This window comes from Prinia subflava, chromosome 6 (genome assembly GCF_021018805.1).
Source record: "Prinia subflava isolate CZ2003 ecotype Zambia chromosome 6, Cam_Psub_1.2, whole genome shotgun sequence".
NCBI classification, from domain to species: Eukaryota; Metazoa; Chordata; class Aves; order Passeriformes; family Cisticolidae; genus Prinia; species Prinia subflava.
The window spans coordinates 24,675,173-24,697,491 of record NC_086252.1 but is presented as its reverse complement, the minus strand read 5'-3'; the positions used below and the strand labels follow the sequence as shown (position 1 = coordinate 24,697,491).

Genomic DNA, 22,319 nt, shown 5'->3' with positions numbered 1-22,319 from the left:
GGCCCCAGTGGTGCTGTGGACCTCCATTTTTCTCTGCCCAGGTCCAAGAAGCTCAAAGGGATTTGGGGGTTCAGGAACCTTCCACCTGAGATCAGCTGTGTCCTTTGGCCAGTGCTGGCTGCCAGCTCCAGCTGTAGCAGTAGGATGTGGTTTGCAGTGGGTGTGTTTCCCCACTACAGCACCCAGACCCCACAGCTCCCTTTCCTTTCTTTCCTTCCGTTCACTGCAGGATCTCCTCCCAGCACCAACATCATGGAGACCCTTGTCATGGATAAGGAAGAGGCAAGAGTCCCAAAATCAAAGGCAAATGTTAAAAACAACAAATGAGTCAGGAAGGCAGCTGAGGGCTGTCCCAGCATGCCCAAGGCAGTGGGTCTCCATGGTACGGTGGCTGCTGTCATTCAACAGGGAGCTGGGTCCCAGGTTAAAGGCAAGGGCCCATCACAGGATCTTACTGCAGGGTGGTGGGAATCAGCCGTGGCAACATTTGCAGTATCCTCAATGCAAAAGGATGGAGACTGGCGTTTTCCTACCCACAGGGAAAGCTATAAACCAGCCTTAACAAAAAACCACGATGAAATGAAGTGGAGGTTTGGGGTTTTTTTCCCCTGGAGCAAGCCACATTTTTGGCTGTGAAAAAAAAAAAAATCTCCATAGTTGGTTGTCTTTGTGGTGGCAAAGGGTGGTGAAGAGTTTTGGCCCTGATTCCCCTGTCCCCATGTGGAGATACTTCAGTCTGAACAGTGATGCAGTCCTCAGTGTTGATGAGGCCTTGATTCCACAGGCACTGATGCTCCTCCATAACTCTGCTTCTGTGCTTAATCCAGAAGGTTATTATTTGTTTTTGGGAGGGGCAGAATATCCCCCAACTGCATATTACATAGAAATCTCCAGATTTCAAGGTGAAGTGTTGCAATGAGGGAAAGCCACGTCAATGCACACACACGTGCACGCAGGTGACAAACACTTTCACACCTGGACGGACAAAGGTCAGAATCCTGCTTGTCCAAGAAAATTTCTGACCTTCCAATCAAGATGAACTGGACAGGGAAGACTGTATTTCCTTTTGTAGTTTTTGTTTTTTTTTTTTTGAAGTCCAGATACTTTCTGGGGGTATTTGTGCTGTTGCAGGATCTGTGTTTCCCTCCCCAGCTTAATCTCCAAACACAAAGCAAACAGTCCCACATCTCCTCCCTTGCTGAAATCTGCCTGGATTGAGGGCAGTCATTTGAGATGGAAATCAACTCAAGTGAGTCCCAGCAACATGGGGAGGACACTCGGGAGGACTGCAAAGGGAATGCTGGTGGCCACAAGATTTTCTCTCAAGACCCTTCAGAAATCAACTAGCTAACACAAAAATAAAAATAAAAATGAACCTGCCCAAAACCCGTACTGGAAAATCACCAACTTGGAGAGCTTCCTACATCAGGGTGACCTCTGCTTGTGGCAGAGGGATGCAGGCAGCACTGGGGAGAGGTGCAGGACGGCAGAGCGGCCATGGCTGGTTTGTCTCTGGCACTATCCTTTCCTTGCTGAGTCCTTGTTGTCAAAAGACTGTTGTAGATTCCGAGTCCTCAGTTTCTTCAGGGTTTATTTTTCTCTCTTCTCTTTTTTTCCTTTCTTTTCTTTTCTCTTTTCTTTTCTTTTCTTTTCTTTTCTTTTCTTTTCTTTTCTTTTCTTTTCTTTTCTTTTCTTTTCTTTTCTTTTCTTTTCTTTTCTTTTCTTTTCTTTTCTTTTCTTTTCTTTTCTTTTCTTTTCTTTTCTTTTCTTTTCTTTTCTTTTCTTTTCTTTTCTCCTTCTCTTTTTTAATTTTCTTTTTTTCCTTTTCTCTTTTTTTTCTTTCTTTTCTCTCTTTTTACTTTTCCTTTCCTTACTTCTCTCCTTTCTTTCTTTCCCTCTCTGTTTTTTTTTCGTTATCCTTCCTTTCTCTTGTTTCTTTTCCTTTCTTTTTTCGTCTTACATGAGATGAAAGGAATCGGAGTCCCGGGGTGCGGGGAGGTGCGGAGGGGAGGGTGGGAATCTGGGTAGATAGTGATGGGGTGGAGGGAGGGGATGCGGCTTCACTCCACATTGCTGCTGTCGAACGTGTGGCACTGCAGGTCTCCGCTCATGAAGTCAGTCCCCGGCAGCTTCATCCCATACTTGTCCACACACCAACACAACCCACGCTTCCGGCCCCGGGAGGGCTTGCACTGGGGAGACATCCAAGGGCAGAGATCAGGAGCTGGCCACCAGACAGTGTGGCTCCCTCCCTGCGGATCAGGCCTCGCCCCTCTCACACCGCTGATGCAACCCCCATGGCAGGATCTGGCTCCTGCTCTCTGCTTTCAGCACATTCCTATCCCTGCTGCTACCCCAGCCCAGGATTATCAGACTTTTCCCCCTCCCTCACCAGCTCCTTCAGGATGCTTGCTTCAGGCCAGATGGCACTTGGAGCCATCAGCAAGGCCACCCATCACATGTGTCTGGAGATGCTTGCAGCAGCACCCCAACTAACCCAGCAAAGGAAAAACTTCCATCCTTCCCACCCAGGGCAGTGGCAGAGAAAAACCCTCCTGGGTGGGGAACATCTTACCTGCTTCCTCTTGTAGAAGCCCTTGCGGTCGCAGTTGGGGAGGTGGACAGCGCGGGGGACCATCCGCTGGCTACTCTTCAGCTCCTGCAGGGATGCCTCCATTTGCCTGCGGCACGGGCCCTGCACACAGGAAGATCAAATGTGAGAAGGAGAGCACCTCACAGAACCTTCCAGCTGCAAAATCCCCAGATCCCCCCCTACTAGTACCCATTTCCCAGGGGTAAAAGCTTTCCTGCAGTCACCTTCCCATGGGAGCCTCATGGAGGGAAGGTGAAGGCACCCACCAGCTCAAACTCCTGACGGAGCTCGGGGATGACGACACGAGGGTGAGCTGTGTTCTCAGCTATGCCCACGAACTTGGCCAGGGTCATCTTCTTCCGGCGGTCCTTCTTCAGGGCTTCAGCCTTGAGCTCCGAGAGGCGCCCGTGCTTGGGCCGGAAGGCCTTGGGTGGGTAGGTCTCCTCTGTCATCTCTGATGTGGTTGGCTCCTCATGCTCCCGGGACTCCCGTTCTGCAAGGGAAGGGGTACCAAACTGTCATGTCTCCATGAGACGAGCGGAGCTTGCTTTTGCAGAGAGAGCCTCCTGCCTAACCCCAGAGGAGATCTTTGCACCAGACAGGATGAAAACAACCAAAGGAATCCCTTTCCAAGCTGCTACCTACAGCCCTGGCTTTATCCCACTGTGTGGGACTTCACAAGGTTTATGTGTGACCTCTGAGCTTGGGACAGGAAGGCGTCTAGAGGGCATTGGAGGAGTCAGAGGTCTAGGATGCATTTCTACATACAAGGGCCATCATTGTTTTTATGGAAAAAGACCAGCGTGAGGGTCATTCTGCCTCCAGGAAGGGCCAGGTGACATATAAATAAGGCAGAGAAGCTCCTGTTTATCCATGCTGAGAAGATTAAGTGACAAATTCATACTTCACCCTGTCTTGAGAACACGAGAGCACAAGCCAGGAATGGTTGAAGATGAGACAATACCAAAGCCGAGGTCAATCACACAGTACAGCCACCATGTGGCTGGGCAGGCACTTCAGCAGTCATACCAAAGATGTGGCTGACAAGTGCTGGGATCTCCAGCGGCCTCAGCTTGCATCCCCCCTCATGGGATCAAACCAGCTCCCATCTGCTGGCACACACCAAGTAGCCAGCAAAGCCAAGGGTGACACTGCCAAGTAACCCTGCCTGACTGCCACTGATGGTACTGACAGCAAAGGGGGACCATGCTTAGGTTCTGTCCATGGCACCCATCTTCCTGTAGGCCCCCCAGCATAACCTCTGCTGGTAGGATGCAGTCAGGAGCCCTGAGCAGTTATATATAGGAGCAAGCTGGTGACAGTCTAAACTTAGATGACTTGTGACATTTAGCTATTTCTTGACTAAATTTGAATACAGTTCATAGCTCTGAGGTTCTCAGTCTCCTGAACCCTGGGTCCCCAGCCATCCAGTGCTGATGACAACTCCATGCTGGAACCAGCAAGTGACCATGAGGAAACTCACTGCAACAGAAGGAAAGCATCAGAGTAGCTCAAATCTGTCCCTGAACACCATCTCTTTCAATTTCTATGCCAGTGAACCCAGCTCACCCCCTCCTACAGAAGGGGAAAAGGCTCAGGATTAAAATAAAAGCAGATATACGCCCCCAACAAGGCAAACAGGATTCTTTCTGCAGACCAACTGCTTCCTGGAGCCCAGATGCAGCATCAGGAGGGAGAAAGGTGAAGAGGATGCCACTGCTGCCCAGGGATACCTGAGGATGCCCAGCAGGGGGGACAGATGAGATGCTCAGTGGCAGATGGCAACGCCAGATTGTCACACACACCTCAGCTGGGGGGTTTGGAGGTGACCAAGTGGATAGGCTCGTCACTGGGTGCCCAGGCCAACCACAGATACAAGTCCCCTATTCCTCCTTGCCAAGGTGACCTTGCACGCTCCCAGCAAAAAATTTAAAGTTTCTCATGGCCACTTATTTATTGAAGTGGCCCTTTGTTTTTTCTGTTTCCACAAGAACAGCACTGGATAAGCAACTCTACACGCTCCTAACTGCCAAGAGCAACATAAACAACTCCCTGCACCACCCCCAAGACTCATCCATCCCAGGATGGGATCATTTTGCCATTTTGCCCCATGATGGTCATACGCTTAGGGTTTTATTCCTTGCTGCAGGACTCAACTGTCTGCACAGATCAGGGCTCCTCTATTGTAAGAGGATGATGGACAGGGGATAGAGAAGAAATTGAGTAAACTGGGAATTACTCCCCAGAGAATGAAACCATACAAGGTACAGCTGAAGTGTATCCTTGCCTCAAAAGATATTCTGGCAGCTCAAGGTCCAAAAGAAGAACAGAGGCATCTGCAGTGATTAAGCCCTTCTTATGGCAGTGAAACATGCTGCCATAAGAATTCTGTCCCGGAATCCCCTCTGGCACCCATGTCAAGGGCTGGAGAAGGCGCTGCCAGAGTATCTCCCTGGGCTGCCCTACAGTAGTGAGGGGAGAGAAGTTTCACATTGGTGCTGGCACAGCTCATTACCTCCGCAACAACAAATATGTGTGGCACAGCATCTTAGGGCAATCCTAACAAATAAAAATAAATAGCAAATAAAGATACAAGGCAGTGAGGATTCAGTCATAAAGTACAGTGTCCAGTCCCCAGGACTCACCATGCAGTGGGCATTTGCAGCAGCTCAGACTGCTCACGCAGTCAGCAGCTTTACCCTCTTGCAAGCACCTTATCCCTCCTCTCCCTGCAAGCTGCCAGCAAGCCAGAGTGAGCTGGGGACTAACGTGGAGCCCTTTCGGCAATGATAGATGGGACCCACAGGAGCCCTGTGCTCTTGTAGACAACTGATGTGCACTGAAAGCTGTCCAGATCCCAACCTGAGTCCGATGCTTTCTACAGGGCTGAAAAAGGACCTGGAACTGACCTCCTTCACTCTCCCTGGCATGCATGTGTTCCCCTTCAAGTGGGAATAGACACTTGGGATGTCACACAACAAGGGATTATATGATGGGACTCTATCATGTGTGACTCAGCAGTGGTGTCTAGTTTGGGTCTTTATATCTCAGTGATATAAAGAGTTATCTCCACAGATGCCTTGAAGAGATCCCTCTCCTCCATCCTCTTTTTATATGCATTTTATAGCCAAATTTCCTTCAACAACAAGGCTGACATAACCTCTTCTTCTAACAAGCCAATTTTGATGAACTAAAGGGCAAAAGTCTCTGACAAAACAGCTGACAAGCTCTAGGCAGCTTGTAAGGGGCCTTCCCAGTGCCAAGAGGAGAAGGAAAGGCAGACATGCAGCACCCATGCAGCCCCTCCCTTCTCTTCCTGGCTGGCCCATCCACCTCAACCTACAGCTGCCCACTGCCACCAGACCAGACAGTCACATCAGCATCTCCAGAGCTCCTGCACCCACCTGCCCATGCTCACCCACCAGCTCATTCATTAATCTCTGTCTGCCCTCAGGTTGGCTCATGGCAGGCAGCATTTGGCACTGCTGCCTGAGTGCCTTTGGTGCCTCCATGCCTGAGGAGATGCTGGCTGGAGCAACACCCAGTTTCCCCAGATGAGTCCTACTTGTGTCAGAGACTCAGGAGGGAATTCAGGCTGGAGTTCCTCCTCCCTCACTGTCAGGTTCTGGCCTGCCACACAGCCCCTTCCCACCTACTCCCATCTGCCTGCCAGCCTGGCAGCCACCTGCAGAGGCAGAGCTGTCTCTCTGGGGGCACAAGGCATGGGAAAAGCCCACTGCCATCCCTGTGGGCTTAGGGCATGGGCAGGAAGATCCTAGTCACCATGCCCCCAGATGAGGGACAGTGGGAAGCAGGACGTGGGTGGCTTGCACAGCTCCATTCCTTCTCTCCACAAGTCAGGAGGGAATCACCTCCTAGTAGAAGTCCCAAGCTTACTGGCACAGAAAATGACACAAAAGAATGACACTGCTAGCCAAGCTGAGGATGCCTGGCTAGCTTGGAGGTGGCATGTGGGCTGTAGCCACTTCAAAGAGATGTTGACCCTACAGCCAAGGCAGGAGACTGAACTCAACTCAGAGCCTCCCCACGGCTTCATGTCTAGTCTGATCCACTATTGCCCAGGGAAAGAGGGGCAAGCATCTGGAAAGGCTCTTGATCCAGTCCAGGCCAAAAGGACTGTGCTGTCCATGTCTTAATCCATGAGCCCTGGGAGGCAGAAAATACCCACAGCAGAGCATGGGCTGTCCTATGCCCTGGGCTGAGGCATAGTGTCTTCTCCCCACTCCAGGCTAGCCAGAGGAAGCTCCCTAACAGGAACCATTCCCAACCATTCCCTGCAGAAGGGAAGGGGAGTAGCAAAATACCAGGCACCGTTTCTGCGAAGACACAAATTGCTCCTGCCTGGCTGCCTGCTTTTCTTAAGAGATACCACCCAGAGCAGACTACACATCATCCTGCCCCACATCAAAACTCAGCCTGGTGCTCCTGGGCTTCAGATGCTTTGGACCCACTGTGCTCCTAAAAAGGTGGTAGGTGCACTCACATGGGGGAGCAGAGTGTGTGGGAACACGGCATCCCTGCCTGCTGACATTACAGAGTGGAGCCCGAAACTTTTTCCAAATGGCTGGGAGGCTTGAATTTTTGTAACACATTTTCATTGGTTTCTGCCAGAAAGGATCTATTGACCACTGCTCCTAATGAACCATGCTCATTACAGCCACAGCCCACTCCTAGAAGACTTGCTGTCCTATTCAGCACCACCCCCAAAAGCCACATGCACCTAAGAAGTACATGCACAACCACAGTGCAAGCCTGCTAAACAGCCCTCTTGATTATTATCATGATCATTACTATTTACAGCATAAGCACTAACATAATACACCACTTAAGCAGGAAGGTGTTGGAGAAAGACTTAATGAGGATCTCAGTTAAACCTCTAGCACAGGAACAACACAATACCCGTGGAGACTTTGAGAATTTGCCCAGTCCTTCCTTGGCCCCAAACTCAGCCATCACTGTTCAGAGGTGCTCATTGCATAAGGGGCTTATACAGGAATTCCGTTTTTAGGTACCTAGCTAGTAAAAACCCTGAGTATTTTCCTCAGCTGCCCTTCCCATTTGTTGCCACTCCAGAGGAGAGGACATGCTTGACCTACACCAAAATTTCCTGGAATGGGCAGGCAAATTCCTTCCTGACCTGGACCTGTACCTGTGGCCATGATGGGAAAATAAAAATTCCTCCTTCCTGGTCAGCACACAGAGACAGCCACTATGTTTGCACTCTCAAGATGCAGGCAGGGAACGGGATAATGCAGGCGGAGAAGGGATGCAAAGAGAGGAGAGTCATCTCAGCTGGAGAGTACAAGTGAGCAAAAGCATTCCTGAGCTCCCCAGAGGCCACCAGACTCAGCCCAGGCAGAAGCCCAGGAGCTTTCACCCTCCTAAGGAAGAACAGCTCGCTTACATTCCTGTGCCAGGCACAGCCCCCAGCACTGCGGTGACCGGCCCCCAGCCCTGCTGGGGTGGTCAGTGCAGCGGCCCAGGCGCTGTGCCTGGGCTGGGGTCACTGCTGAGACCACCGCCCTGCTGAGGTCAGGCAGTGAGCTCAGGCAGCCGCCCAGCCCGAGGCCATCTGGCACCCACTGGAGGCAGCGCAGCCAGGGCTGAGCATGGAGGCTCCAGCCAGTCCCTCCACTAGCCCTGGGTGTTGTCTGCCGGAGAGCCAGCTGCAATGTGCCTTGGACTTTGAATGAACTTTTGTGCTTTGGTGGGGTCCTGGCACCAAGCCGGTGCAGTCTGTCTGGTAGGGACTGGCAAGGGAGCATGCTGGTAATGCTTGCAGGTGATGAGAGGCTCAGAGGAGACACTACACATCAAGAAGGACAGAATAACAGCAGCCCTGCTGGGACTGCCACCCCACCTCCCACAGGTCTCAGCAACGTGCAACAGACACTTAAATCTATGTCACATAACACCCGAATGCTAACACTGAGGTGTTCTGGATGGCCAAACTCCATTGTAGAGATGCTGCACCCTCCAAATTGTGACCAGCCCCATCATTTGGCTTGGGTGATGATTTTTGGGTGAAACAAAAGTCCAGTCTTTTCTCCTGTGACTCCAATGATCACACTTAGGCTTCCAAAGGTTTGAAGTTAAGAAAGGTAACTCCCACCACCTCTTCAGTCTTAGCGCCCTTGCAATCTGTGATGTAGTTCCCATAGGCCAAGCTGTTTTGCAGACACAGGAGCAGTAATAAGAAAACACAGACCCTATTTCCTTCCCTGGCAATTAGGAACTTTAACAGCTGCCAAAGGCAGCAAAACACTTGTGATTTGCAGAGTGTGGAAGGAAGTCTTCAGCAGCCAAAGCACTGTGAAGTGCTCCCAGAAACACCCACTCTGCCCCACCACACCCAGTGACCTACCAAAGACAGATGATCAGAATCCAATCAGTCCATGGCTCAAAAGCCACACAAGCCTTTGGAAGAGGGGCTCCAGGGTATTCCAGTATCTTATATCCCTGTGATAACATGATGGAAGTTGACGAGACCTCACTTCCTTGTTCCACTGAGACACCTTTTTTAAGGGAGGGATATTGATCAGGAAGGCCAAACTCAGAGAAGAGATGGAAAAGCACCCAGAGAGTTGGCTTGGAAGACTAGGACTTATCTCCATTTTATTAAACCAAGAGCCAGAGGGATGCTTGGGAACAGCTCAGGAATATCTGAAGAGCTTCAGAGAACAAGCACTGATGGCAGAGGGATGTGCTATTCTGTGGCCTTTTTAAGTTACTGTTTGGGCTTTGCTGAAGTAGCCTGGAAGACCAGCTCTTTCTCAGGTGATTAATGTCTCCTCAGCAGAAACCTGCGGATGCAGATTCTGCTGTATCAGCCAGGGCTCACTTGCAGAGCGTGAATATCAGGTGCTTGGGCTGCCCCCAGGTTCACACAGGATTCATGGGAAAGGCAGATCATCATCCTGATGACCTCGGTGTCCTCATACAGAGCTGGATGGGGGAGAAATGCAGCTCAGCATGTGGGAAAGGAACTCTCAAGGGAACCAGCTTATGTTTTGGTCTGCTCTGAAAGTGCAGGACCTATCTGTAGGAGTGGATCTCTGGGTCAGCACGACTTTGCAGTGCCAGAGGTGGGAGAGGTACAGCTATGGGAACTGGAAGCTTAAGGAAGAATCTGTGTTGCTATGTGCCAGATGGTACTTTCCTGAATTGCCCTTCCTTACTGCAGTCACAAAATAAAACTCCCTGAGAGCAACTCTGTAGAGCAAGGAGAAATGCAGGTTTGGATATGGGGAGCTTCATGATGGAAGCTCCTTCCCTACACATTGCTAGCTGTTAGTTCAGCAGTCTCCAGGCACCCGTGCTGTGCTGGAAGAGCCAAGCTTGGGCACCAGCAGGTGCCAGCAGGTGGGCTAGACTGGTGCTGCCTTTGAAAGACTGTGCTGAACAGGAGGTGTTGTCTTTGTCTCTTTCCAAGGACTTCCCAAATCTGTTTACATTCAGTTCTCCACGCAAGTTAGGAGTTTGCAATGCACATGTAAGACACACCAAGACGAGGTGAGAGTCTGAGTCTAGAGGCAGCATAGCCAGAGACTGGGTTCTCATGACAGTGATTTCCGTCCAAGAGAGAACCCAAAATGTCTAACCAATGAAAGAATCGGGGAAATTTCCAGAGTTTCACCCTCTGGTAAGATAATGAGCAAAGGTCCATCCATTTCAATTAAATCATGCTGATGTGCACTATCTGGCAAAATTGCAGGCACTCTGTTGCTAGATAGCTGCTTGTATCAGCCTGACATTTCCTGAACAAAGTTATCTTCCAGAGAACTGAACTGGCAAGTGGAGGGGAAGGAAGTATTGCAGAACTAGATTTATATCAAGAAGCTCCTGTTGCTGATGCACTGATGATAGGAAGATAAAACTTGCTTCCTTCACATCATCTGGAGACTGCAGATGTTCCCCATTCCATATGCTGAAACTGCAGAAGAAGCTGAGAGCTGAATTATGACCTACAGAAATCTAAATAAATCATCTTTCAATATCAGAGTGACCAAGGCATATTCTTCCTTCCTGGAAAGGATGAGGTAATTCAGCCTTTCTTAGTCTCACATCTTTTCCAATAAATCCACCCTAGTGGCAGATTTCATTGGTTGCAATAAAGGAGGTAAAACCCATACCAAGCTGCCAAGAAACTAAGAGGAGAAAAGATTAAAAAAGGAAAACTCAGAGAAGACTGCATGACAGTCTCTGCCTAACTAACAGTAAGGGTGAGGAAAATCTGGACTGGCTCCTGAGAAGGATCATTGAATTGTTTACCAGGAGTTCTCCATGGAGTGTATTTGTGAATAAAAGAAAACACATGCTTTAGGGTTTTCTGAATGAAAAAAAAAGGTTGTTTGATCATCTAGCCACCAGAGATAACTTGGAAAAAATCTTCCTGTGCCCGCAGAAATGAAGGAGGTGTGATGGGTTGGAACCCTAAAAGCGTCCATCAAGTGTCATTATTGCATGAAAAAGAAACAGGCAGGGGGACTTTTTGGATGCAGGTAGCTCAGAATCAGCAGTGGAGGAAGCGTAACTAGGGAGAAGGAGTAATTTGCCCTCATGGACTACATGGGGCTTGTTTTTAAAACTCAGATGAAGAGTGGTATCAATATACATGAGACATGAAGAAACCTGGACTTAAAAGCAGGTGCTGCCAGGATGCTGATGCTATTTTAGTTTCTGAAACACAAGTATTACAAATCATAGCAGAGTCAGGTGCTAAAAAGTCCTTAGAAGCTGATCCATAACCAAAAGAGTGCTGCTGATGGCTCTCAAGAGCTGGGATGTCAGTGTAGATATTGTAGCTTTTTACCTTAGGAACAATACAAAATTAAGAGGAAAATCCTGTATTAAAGGAGAGGATCCTGAGGAAAGGATGTCCTATGAAAAATGCAGTTGCTATAGGTTATGCTAAGCTCTCTAGCCTGCTTACAGATGAAGGTGGCTTTTACCTTTTGGATAGTTTTGAATCTGATTTTGTTTCATGTAGAGCAGAAGTTTTAACAACTGTCCTACTGGAAATGACCCTGGGAAATGTTGCTCCTGCTGGAAGCTGGTGGTCTCCACCCCAAGAGATCTGTTCCTACAGATGGTTATTGAGGGTCTCTGTTGGCCTCAACAGCAGTCAGAAACTGGAAGAGCCAAAAAAGCCAAACCCCTTGCTCACCACAAAGAGACAGGAAAAGGCCCATCAAGTTGGAGGGTGGAGATGCAAGAACCGTTACAAAACCAAGAGTATTTCAGACGTGCAGATGTGTTTGCAAACTCTAGCCTAGCCTGGATTAACTTCTAGGCCTTCAGCCTCACTTTCAGTTTTGCCTTAAACCAGATGGAAAAGCTGTGTGAGATCATCAATTGCTCATCGCTGTGTCAGCACCAGATGACACATCATCACATGTACCATCCATCCTGACTATTACCACCTCTGAGGGATGAAATTTCCAGCCTCTGCCCTCAGGACTCCTTTCTTAATGGCTCCTTCTCTCAGAAGCCTTTGCCTGCAGTAGGCCTGGATATTACTCAATCTCTCAGTCCACCTAAGCAGGATCACCAAAAAATACCAGAAGCTTGACATTCACACTTGGACAGTACTGATAAGGAGAAATTTGCCCAAGCTTGATCCTAAAGGCTGACTCTTGCCTCTCTTAGCCATTTTCCACCCTATACCACTGCATACATTAGCAATTTCTTTTGGCCCAACAAAATGCAAAGATGCTTTTGAATGTAAAAAAAAATCACCATGGGTCTCTTGAAAAAGGTAAAGACCTCCATTTTGGGGTCTGAAATTCCATGAAAGACAGCCAATCACCCCTTGCCACAGGTCTGGAGCCTTTCTGGAATGATAAAATCCTTGTTGCACTTTGTTGCTTCTCCTGCAACCTCAAGGCACTGCTGCTTTTACAAAACCAAGTAACTGGCCACTGACATGGTTATGAAATGATGCAGTAAAATTTCACCCACAACTAGTATTTCATCAGGAAAGAAGGATGCACAAGTAAGAGCAATGACTGTATGTCACTTTGTATTTAGATAAAATATCTTAAGACATATATGTAGCTATGGAGACAGCATAATTGACTGCTGGACAGGTGTAAGACATGCAATTCTTCCCTAGTAAAACTTTTCTTTTTTTCCAGCATCTCCTTTAAATTAGGAAGTGAAAGCCAGGTTCTATAGTTTTCACTGGCTTATTTAATTACAGATTTTCATCATTAGTCTAACACATAACATATGATTTCTTAAGCGTGAATAATAAATGGCTCTGTTGATTTAATTGTCCTCTGATGAATCTCATCTGTATTTGGAAAAAAGTATTTCCACTGTTTTTCTACAAAAAAGAATTATGAATATCGGCCAACTTTGCCCCCAAAGTTACCTTTAAGAAACACTCCTTCTTCTGTTTAGCTAAGCAACCATTTCTCTAAGTATCTGTCAGGATTACTTGCTTGCCCTTAAATAGCAACCAGACAAGCCATCTCCATCAACATAACAATTATCTCCATCATCAAGCCAGCTGTGTCCATCCAACAAGCAAACAAACCAAACTGCAACAACAGCCCTCGAGGCTCAAAGCTGCAAAGAGCTCTCCAACTCTGCCAGAGCCAACAGCCTTTGCTTTGGCCCCACAGTCCTTCGAGGACTGAGGCAGCTGGTTCCCATTGAGGGGAGAGCTGCCCAAAAGCCTTTGATTCTCTGGCCCTCGAGGAAAGGTGCTCAGCATCCTGCAGGATCAAGGCCTGCCAGGATAACAGGGAACTGTGTGCCAGTTTGCTGTGAGAGATACTGACCCCCCCCCCCCCCCCCCATTCCCCCATTCTGCATGGAAGAGACTGTACCACCGGCATGGAGTCCCAATGAAAAATGATGGGAATATCAGAGGGGTCTGGAGAATAAGGGCAACAGTGAGAGCAAGGCCTTGTGCACACACACACAAGAAATGCCCACTCACTTCACAAGCACAAATTTAATATGCCTCCTCAAAGTTAATCTGTTGACCAGAGTCTCTCTCTCACATTTGTCCTGGAAACATCATAGACAGAATACTTACCAAACATGCTGAGAAATGGATTCCTTGAGAGCAAATTTGCTCAAGTCAAATCACCGAGAGTCCCAAATTTCTGCAAATACAATATGCTGGCTGGCTCCTGCTGGGATTGACTTCAAGCAGTGGATTGAGACAAACACTAAGGGGTCCTCTCAGATCACTAGCATCAAAGAGCCACCTCAAAAACAACATCTTGCTGAGAGTTGCCTTGGCTACACAGCTGAAGGAAGCCTCCTGTGGGGGTTGAGTGGTGAGGGGATGGGGGATGTCACCAGACCCTTCCAGGATGACCTGAGGCGGGAATCATGAACCATGCTCAGTGATCTTAAATGGGCAGCCCCAGGATCCAGGAGTGCTGGCACAACTGCTGCTCCACTCCATGTCCTTGCCCTATGTATCACCCTGGGGAAACCCAGTGTGGAGGCTCGCCCTCACTGGACCCAGTGGGCCAGGTCTTAGGGGATTCCAGCATGGGGGAGTCAGGTATCCCTCTCCTTCTCAGCAGGACAGCTTCCTCATACTTTTGGCTATTCCTCTCCTGATGATAAAATAGATAACATCTACTTTTTTTCCTGTAAAAAAACCCTCCTTATAAATGACTAGGTGATTATTGGGCTGGCTGCCAGTGAGTTCACACACACCAAAGATGACTTTTCGATCATCTCTGACCTCTGCATACATCATGTCTTTGGGTGCTGTAGCTTCCTCTGCTCAGTGCTGGAGGCTGTTTCTCCTGCCCTCAGCTGCTACATTTCAGCAAATGGGCCTTCTTTTCCCAATTCAGTTCTTCTTTCACACCTTCCTGAAGGTCAGTTGTTGCTGCCTGGGCATGGAGACCTCAGTTCCCCGGGCATCATCTCCTACTACAACAGCAGGAACCACTGCCCTGGGAGGTGGAATGGCTGTCCTTTGCAAGTCACAACTTCACACCTTCACTGTGGAGAATTTGCTTGTTTGACATGGGAAAATTTGCCCTCAAGAAATCTCTCAGTGTATTATCTTAGTCTATCCAGAAAACACAAACCACCTCTAAGCAGAGGGGGTGAATTTGGATCCACACAGCTGGCTGAGAGGAGGATAGATCTTGCATCTATCTCCTTGCTCACCTCCCATTGTTTGATATGCTCACCTGGTGCATCTCATTTCTGAGCCCTCAGTGGGAGGACAGGGTGGGCTGATCTATGCACCAGTATCTGATCTTCATGGCAAAATACGATGTGCCAGCCATAACCAGAACTCCTGCATCTAAGACAGGTTTGTGTGTGCTGCCTGGAAACCATTGAGCCTCCAAAGACAAGAATGCTCCGTGTGTGTGCTTGCACACATTAAATGTTTATGCAGGCGTGTGTGGGCATGTGAACACGGGTACGTGTGCATACGCTCACACGCGTATCTTCCCTGTGCATATTAATCCTGCTGCTCTGCAGCCCACATCGCAAGGCAGGTGTGTTCCAGCCAAATTCTCCACTTATGTATGGTCTCTAGTAAGTGCTTGGGTTAAAAAAAAAGAGAAAAAAAAAAGGAGGGGGGGAAAGCAGGATTTGCTGTGCCACGGGCGCTTTTGTCTGCCCTGTGAGTTAGCACAGGGAAACGAGCTACAACTGTTCTTAGCAGCTCACCCAGCTGAGAGGAGGACGGCAAGCCCCGGAGGCGCTGAGGTTCCCGCCACCCTTGCCAGGCTGCTCCCAGGATGTTCTGTTTGCGTGGAGAGTTCTGGGAAAGGCTGGTGCTGCTGCTGCTGCTGCGGCTCCCGCAGCTGCTCCCGCCCCGCGGCGCTGGGCCGAGCAGCGCTTGCAGCGGTCGTTAGGAGGAGGCAGAGCACCGCGCTCCGCTGCGGCAGCGCCGGCCGCCGCCTCTCCTCCTCTTCCTCCCCCTCTGCCCTGACACGTGTGACAAACTAAGCGACAGAAGACACTCGGGGATGTCTTGGGAAGCTGGCACAGAAGGTACTCTGTCTTTCCTACCCGCTTTTGTCATGCCTGAGGGGACACCCCGCAGTCAAGCAAACGCTTCCAGTCGCACACGACTGTGCTCATGTCACTGACGTGCCAAAGCCGCGACGATCATCTGGGCTCAGGATGCTGCTGCTGCTGAAGTATGACACAAGGAGGCACAATGGCCTCCTCCAGCAGCCCTCAAGTTTGCAGAGGCTCCCGTTTGAGCTCAGTCCCTCTCTCCGCTGTGGTGGTGCAAGCTCTGGAGGGCTCCCTGCACTGCCTGGAGCGGGTCCAGGGCTGTGTGGAAGCTCGGGGCCAGCTCTATCACTCATGCACGCACGCACGCACAGAGCCACGTCTTTTCTCCGGTGAACTCTGCTGGCACTCGGCAGGAATTTCATTTAGATCAACTACTTAATATTCTCTCTCCTTCCTTAGAAACCAGGCTGCCGAAAATCCTTCCAGCCAAGGCCCCTCCCTTCCTGTTTGAACCACCCCATCCCGTCCTCCCCCGTACACACACACACCGCAGAAACCCAGCTCCTCTCTTGCTGGCATCTGATGGATTTCACTCTCTCTCTCTTTATATATATATATTGTTATTGAAACTCCAGATCAAAAGAGAAATGGAGATTTTCCTGTTTTGTGTCTGAGGTTTTGCAGGCCTGTTGATACTAGCTTTCACCTTGACAGCTCGGAGCTGCTTTGCTCAGTGGACCTGCGGTTCGCACCAGCCGGCTCCCTCCCGGAGTGACATGTGCCCAAGCCAGCGCATCCCCAGAGCCCTGCTCCCATGACCCCTGCCCTAACACTCACCTCCACCCCGGACCTCGGCATGGAGCTGCCCACCTGCCTCGCCTCATCCCCTTTACTCACCCCTGAAGCCCTGCATCCCCAAATGTAGAGCAGGTGAGCATGGCAAGGGGGAATGGAGTAGGAGAAATATGTTGGGGAGCAATAAAAGGATAGCACCAAACACAAGCTGCAGGAAAATTGGGCTCGGCAGCATTCTTCCTCCTCCACCTTTCAGCTGACACAGCAAAGATGATTTTCTTAAGGCTAATTCTGCAACCCGCTCCCCCCCGCCCCCTTCCCCCTCCTGGTTATCGTTGGCTCACGGTTTCATGAGGAAACTTGCCAAGTCTTGCTCGCTTTCTAGAAAGAGAGCAGGAATGAGAGAGAAGGAAATATTTGACAACCTCTGTTTTTCCATGAGCCTTTTTGGGGCAGCAGGCTGCAATCTGTGCCCTCCACTCCCTGGTGCTCAGCCTGACCTTGCTGTCTCAGCAGGAGGAAGTCTGGCAGGAGCACACGGGAGAAAAATGGAAAGACGTGGTATATTTCAAAGGAAACCTAAACAAAACAGAGAAAACCCAGAATCCTGCAGCCTGTGCCATAAATGAAACTCATTCATGTTTTTTTTTACCAGGAACAGTCAGTTGCAGACGTGATGTTTGTCTTTCAGAAAAGGACAGTGTCTGACTGTTGCAGGAGGAAGGACTACAGGGACCATCCTGTCAGTACCTACATACCCATCTACTTAAAACAAGTGCTACTAAGGCTCTTTAATCCCACTCGTGCTTTCATTTCAGATCTCTGAACAAACCAGGAGGACATTCTGCTCATTACCTCTAGCATTCCTCAATACCACTGTGCCCAGCATATATGTGGGGAAACTGAGGCATGGTACCTGAGAGCATCTTGCCCCTGGGCAAGACATCTGCTCTACAGGAGAGCTAAGTCTGGCCTCCCAGGCACTGGCTCTTGCAGTGCTGCTCAGTGCATTTCTACCTTGTCCATAAGGAGGAAAGCATCTGCAGTTTTAAACTTGGCCAGCACGAGGGCAGAAACAGATAGAAATACAGTTTGATCTAGTCCTCACCACTGTCACATAGTTTATTTTGCCGAGTGCTGATTTTTTCTTAGCGGTTTGCAGCTCAGGGCCAATTTTGGTCATTGATAGATGGGAGGGCCAGGCCAGCTTCCCCAGTGCACGGTCCCTGTGCTGCTGGCCAAACTGGCAGAGGCCAGAAAGTTCAAGTCAAACTTCATTTCTTTTCTTGCCCTGTTGCTTAGAAACATGCCTATGAAAATATACTTTGTTCTCACACGCTACCAGTCAAATGCCAAGTGACTTTTTTTCCCCTCTTCCATCCTCAGGAATTCCAGATTTATTTTTTATTTCTTTTTTTTGCAATTGCATAAATCTCAAGAGGAGCCTGCTGGTCTCCTGTGGCTTCTTGCAGCAGCCTTTCCAATGCAGGCTCATCTGCTGTCTGTGAACAAAACCTGTCGAAAAGAGGCCCCTGCGGCAATTGTGGAGTCCAAACTGGAAGTACAGGTAGTGCCAGGGGGTTGGTTTGCACGACAAACCTGCCACCGCTTTCCTGTCCCTCGCCTTGTTCATTCAACAGGTGTTCCCCATCCCAAAAAAATCAAAAGCAGCAGAATTACAAGGGACCTGGCTAAAGTTTTCACACAAAGCACCTGCTGAAGGACCATTTCCTTGGGAAGTGCGAGGCAGGTGAAACGGAAGGATCTTCATGCTGGGAGCCAAGCGCCAAAGCTTTTTCAGGTGTTTGTAGGGGGCACCCTGAGCACAGGCACAGGGATAGGCCATGCTCTCCTGCTGGGTTTCAGCTGCCTGGCTTTGCCATCCCAACTACACTGCCTGCCCCTGGCCACGCACACACATGTGCAGAGTAAATAAACACCAGGATGACACGCTCCGGGATCCTTCGCCTATCTCTGCTGACAGTGGTTACTGCCCAGCTTCCTGGGCTCCACAGCAGGAATGTGGCTTCTGGCCCACCCTCTGCTCCCTGTGCAGGTCGACTCCCAACCCTCATCTCTTACAGCTGCCCTTCAAAAAACCAAGCTCAGCTTTGCTGTTTCTGGCTGATTAAAGGGAGTTTGGACATCTGATGTCATTTGAGGGAGGGAGAAGTTAGTACACACAGAATTTGGTTTTGCTCTGAAGGATGGTGCGTAGCAACGCAACCACTGCCTGCAAGGAGCAAAGGGGAAAAATAATAAAAGCATCACGATTTATTAGGTGCTAGAAAGGAGAAACGGATTCCCGTTGCATGGGTATAAGCAGATGCTTGCTAACAAGTAGAAATGACTGTTTCGTGGACCAGAAAAAGTGAGGGTTTCTGGGTTTTTTTTTGTTTTGGTTTGATTTTTTTTTGCCAAGTGGTCCCTCGGACATACAGACACCCTCCCTACCTTCCCTTCACACCGTGGGGAGGAATATAGGGAATCTGTCCTCAAGCAGCAACAGGATCCAGAAATAGGAGTGAAATGAGTGTCAAAATGAAGGAGCACTTTCTTTCATGCTTTTGTCACGTGCAAGGTGCAAACATTTCAGAAGCTTTGCCTTGCACTGGTGCTGCCATGCTCGCCTTCATGCTTGCTTTTAACCTGTTCTTGCCCATTATTAGCCACACCACCATTATTTTTTGCAAATGCATATCCTGTCCCTAATGCACCTGCTCTCTTCATGTCTGAGCTACAGCCCACTGCCCAACAAAGATGTCCAGCTGCTGGCAGACAGAAAAAGCAGGCTGTAGTGATTCCAAGGAGGAACTGGGAGGCAAAGCAACAAACCTGGGGGTAGCTGAGGACTTTGGGAACGGGGCTGCTGGGTGTAAGGAGAAGCCCTGCTCTCCTCTGTATTTCAATCTGCAAAGATCAGCTCAGGCCCCAGAGCAAGGTGGGGGATATGGTGATAGAAAGTTGTCAGGGAGAGGGCCAGGGATGCAGGAAAGATGTAAAGGATGCAGCTGAAGAAGGACTGGATGCAGTTGTGACTAAAAGGGTGCATCTGGGAAGTGGGGAAAGAAAATCCTTCCACTGGAGATGGGACAATCAAGAGGCGATGAAGGAAGGCAGAGTGGGGGGAGGCTGTGAGATGATGCAACAGGAGGTTTGACCAGAGCACAGATGGAAAGAAGGATGGGAGAAGTGGCAGGGGGCATGGAAGAACAGTTAGGGGGATGGAAAAGTACCCACTAAGATGGAAAAGCAACTGTGGGTGTGGGTGGAAGAACAGCTAGAAAGATGTGAAAGTAGCTGGAAAGGTGGAAAAGCAATAGGGGGGTTGAAAGAGCAGCCGGGAAGTGGTGGTGGTGGAGAAGCAGACAGAAAAAAAATGGAAAAGCAACTGGGGGCTTAGAAAAGTTGCTCGTGGACGGGGTAGGGAGGAGAGAGAATGGGGAAACAGCTAGAAAGATGGAACAGCAGCCTGAGTGTGTAATTGTGTGAGAGAAAGAGAAAAGTCAGGCAGAAAGACAGAAAAGTAGCCACAAAGATGGAAAAGCAGCTGGTGGTGGTGCAGGGGAATGGAGGAGCCGGGAAGGCGAAAAAGCACACGGCGGGGGAGGCGGGGGAAGGGTGGGGATGGAAAACCGGGAGGAAAGACGGAAAAGTAGCCGGGAAGGCGGCAAAGCAAGTGGGGACATGGAACAGCACCTGGGAAGATGGAAAAGAAGCCGGCGGGATGGGAAAGCAGAGGCGGGGGCAGGGAAGAGCAGCCAGTGGGAGGGAGCAGAAAAGCAAGCGGAAAGATGGAAAGAGAGCCGGAAAGACGGAAAAGCGAGCGGAGGGTCATGGAAGAGCACCCGGAACGAGGGAAAACGCAGCCTGGAGCTGGCGGTGGGGTGGAAAAAGCAGGCGGAAAGATGGAAAAGGAGCCGGCAAGGCGGATAAGCATCCGGGAGAGCTGCGGATGGAGGATCGGGGTCACTCACCGGCCTTGGCTTGCTCGCGGTAGCTCTTCTCGCTGAGGCAGACGGCGGTGCCGTGGAGCAGGGCGTGCAGCGGCTTCTCCTCGCCCTGGCGCGGGAGGCAGCGCAGCCCGCGGGCGCAGCGCTCGGTGTAGACGCCGCAGGGCTGCCCGGCGGGCAGGGCGCAGGTGAGGCAGCAGCCGCAGCCCGGCTCCTTCACCAGCTCGCAGCCCAGCGGCGGCGGCGGGCAGAGCGACAGCGCCTTGGCATCGCAGGGCTCGCACTGCACGAAGGAGCCCAGGCACCGCGACAGCCCCGGGCAGGCGCCCAGCAGCACCAGGAGCCGCAGCAGCATCGCGGCGGGGATGCTGCGGGACGGGGCGCGGGGGGCTGCCGGGAGCGGGCGGCGCTGGCTTTCCGCTTGCCCCTTCGGGGGCAAAAAGAAAAAAAAAAAAAAAAAGAAAAAAGGAAAAAAAATTAAAAATTAAAGAATTTTAAAAAATAAAATTCAAAAAGTAAAGCGCAGCCCCTGCTTGCAGGCGCCCCAGTCTGGGGGTTATTCTCGGGGTGCGAGACCCTCCTGCTTTTCTTTTGCCGTTGGGAGAGGGGGGACGTCTAGTTTTCCTTTTTTTGGTCTTTTTTTTTTTCTTCCTCCCCCCCCTGTTTCTCCTTTCAGCTTTTTCTCGCCTCGAAAGGGGGAATTCGCACCGCGATCCGCGGGAGCGCAAAAAAGAGGGAGGGAAGGAGGGGGGAGAGGGAGCGAAGCCTGCAGGGGTTGCACAGCCTACAGGTTGCAGGGGGAGGCGTGGGGGAGCAGGGGTGTTCGGGGAGGTGGGACGGCGATTTCACACACTCACTCACGCACACACACACACTTCCCAAAGGGCTGGGAGGAGGCAGGTTGGGAAGGGAGCAAAGTTCCTTGAAAACCAGTGTCCTGCTAATAATGCATCAAAGCAGTCAAGAGGAGAAGGAAAAAAAAAAAAAAAAAAAGAAAGAAAACACAGGAGAAGGAAGAGGGGATGCAAAGCTCCCCTCCCCTCCCTCTTCTTCTGCAGGAGGAAAATCTCTCCCGACGCAGCGAGCTGCTGGGAAGCTTGGTATGAAGCAAAGTTGTGTTTCGATCGGCTCTGTTCAACTCTCCCGCTTTCCTCTTCCAAGATTTGCAAAGAAAAGAAAAAAGACCAAAAGAGTTTTTTAAAAAAGAAGTTTTCTGCAAAGTTGGAGTGTTTTGTTGCAAAGTCGGCAGAGGAGCGGTAAAAAATCAGGGGGAAGGGAAAAAAAGAGGAAAAAAAAATCCACTTTGTAGATCTCCCAACACTTTTCCCCTGGAGAAGTTTCTAAAGAGACTGAATACTGCAGAACAGGCTGTCTTTTAAATAGACTGCCTCTGGCTGCCTGCCAGCCCCTCGCTGCAATTTGAGATCCCAATGACACCTCAGCTTGACTAGGTGCCAGCAGCGAGGGCCCTATCAGTGCGCGCTCGGGCCGTGGGGGTGGGGTGCGCAGCTCCTGACTTCTGGGCTTCAAACCCCGGGCAGTGATCAAGGATAATATTATGAGGAGAGACAAGGGGAGGAGGAGGGGGAAGGGGAAGCCGAGGACCGGAGCGGGGGGGGGAGGGGGTGGGTGGGGGGAAAGTTCAGATATTCACAGTTTAAGGGAAAAAAAAAAAAAAAGAAAAAAAAATCCAAAAAAGCAAAGTGGTTCCCGTTGGGTTGCAGGGCAACCTGGGCTGCAGGGAGATGGTCAGGGCTCTGAGTTGGGGGAGGAAGTGGGAGACCGAGTTAGCAGGGCCTGATCTGACGTGCTGTACCCTGTGCTGGTGGGGTGTGGGCCCCCATGGGTGTGCGGGCAGCGGGCAGGCTGGGAGCCCTGGCAGCACCCATGTGCTGCGAAGGTGAGCGCAGGAGGAGATGCCTGGGTGCCTGCCAGGGAGCTCCTGTCGCCCGCCCGGGCCCAGGCAGGAGCCTTTGTGTGTGCAGGGTGCCCAGCCC

At 50.3% G+C, this 22,319-nt stretch overlaps 1 protein-coding gene across 1 annotated transcript; it reads right to left on the bottom strand.

Annotated features, from left to right (window-relative positions):
* Positions 1 to 1,795: 1,795 nt before the first annotated feature.
* Positions 1,796 to 21,669, bottom strand: IGFBP5 (insulin like growth factor binding protein 5). The gene is made up of 4 exons (XM_063400810.1): positions 20,347 to 21,669; positions 2,860 to 3,086; positions 2,576 to 2,695; positions 1,796 to 2,192 (listed from the first exon to the last, which is right to left on the bottom strand). The coding sequence occupies exons 1-4, from the start codon at positions 20,675 to 20,677 to the stop codon at positions 2,061 to 2,063; spliced, it is 810 nt and encodes a 269-aa protein (XP_063256880.1). The 5' UTR covers positions 20,678 to 21,669; the 3' UTR covers positions 1,796 to 2,060.
* Positions 21,670 to 22,319: the final 650 nt, after the last annotated feature.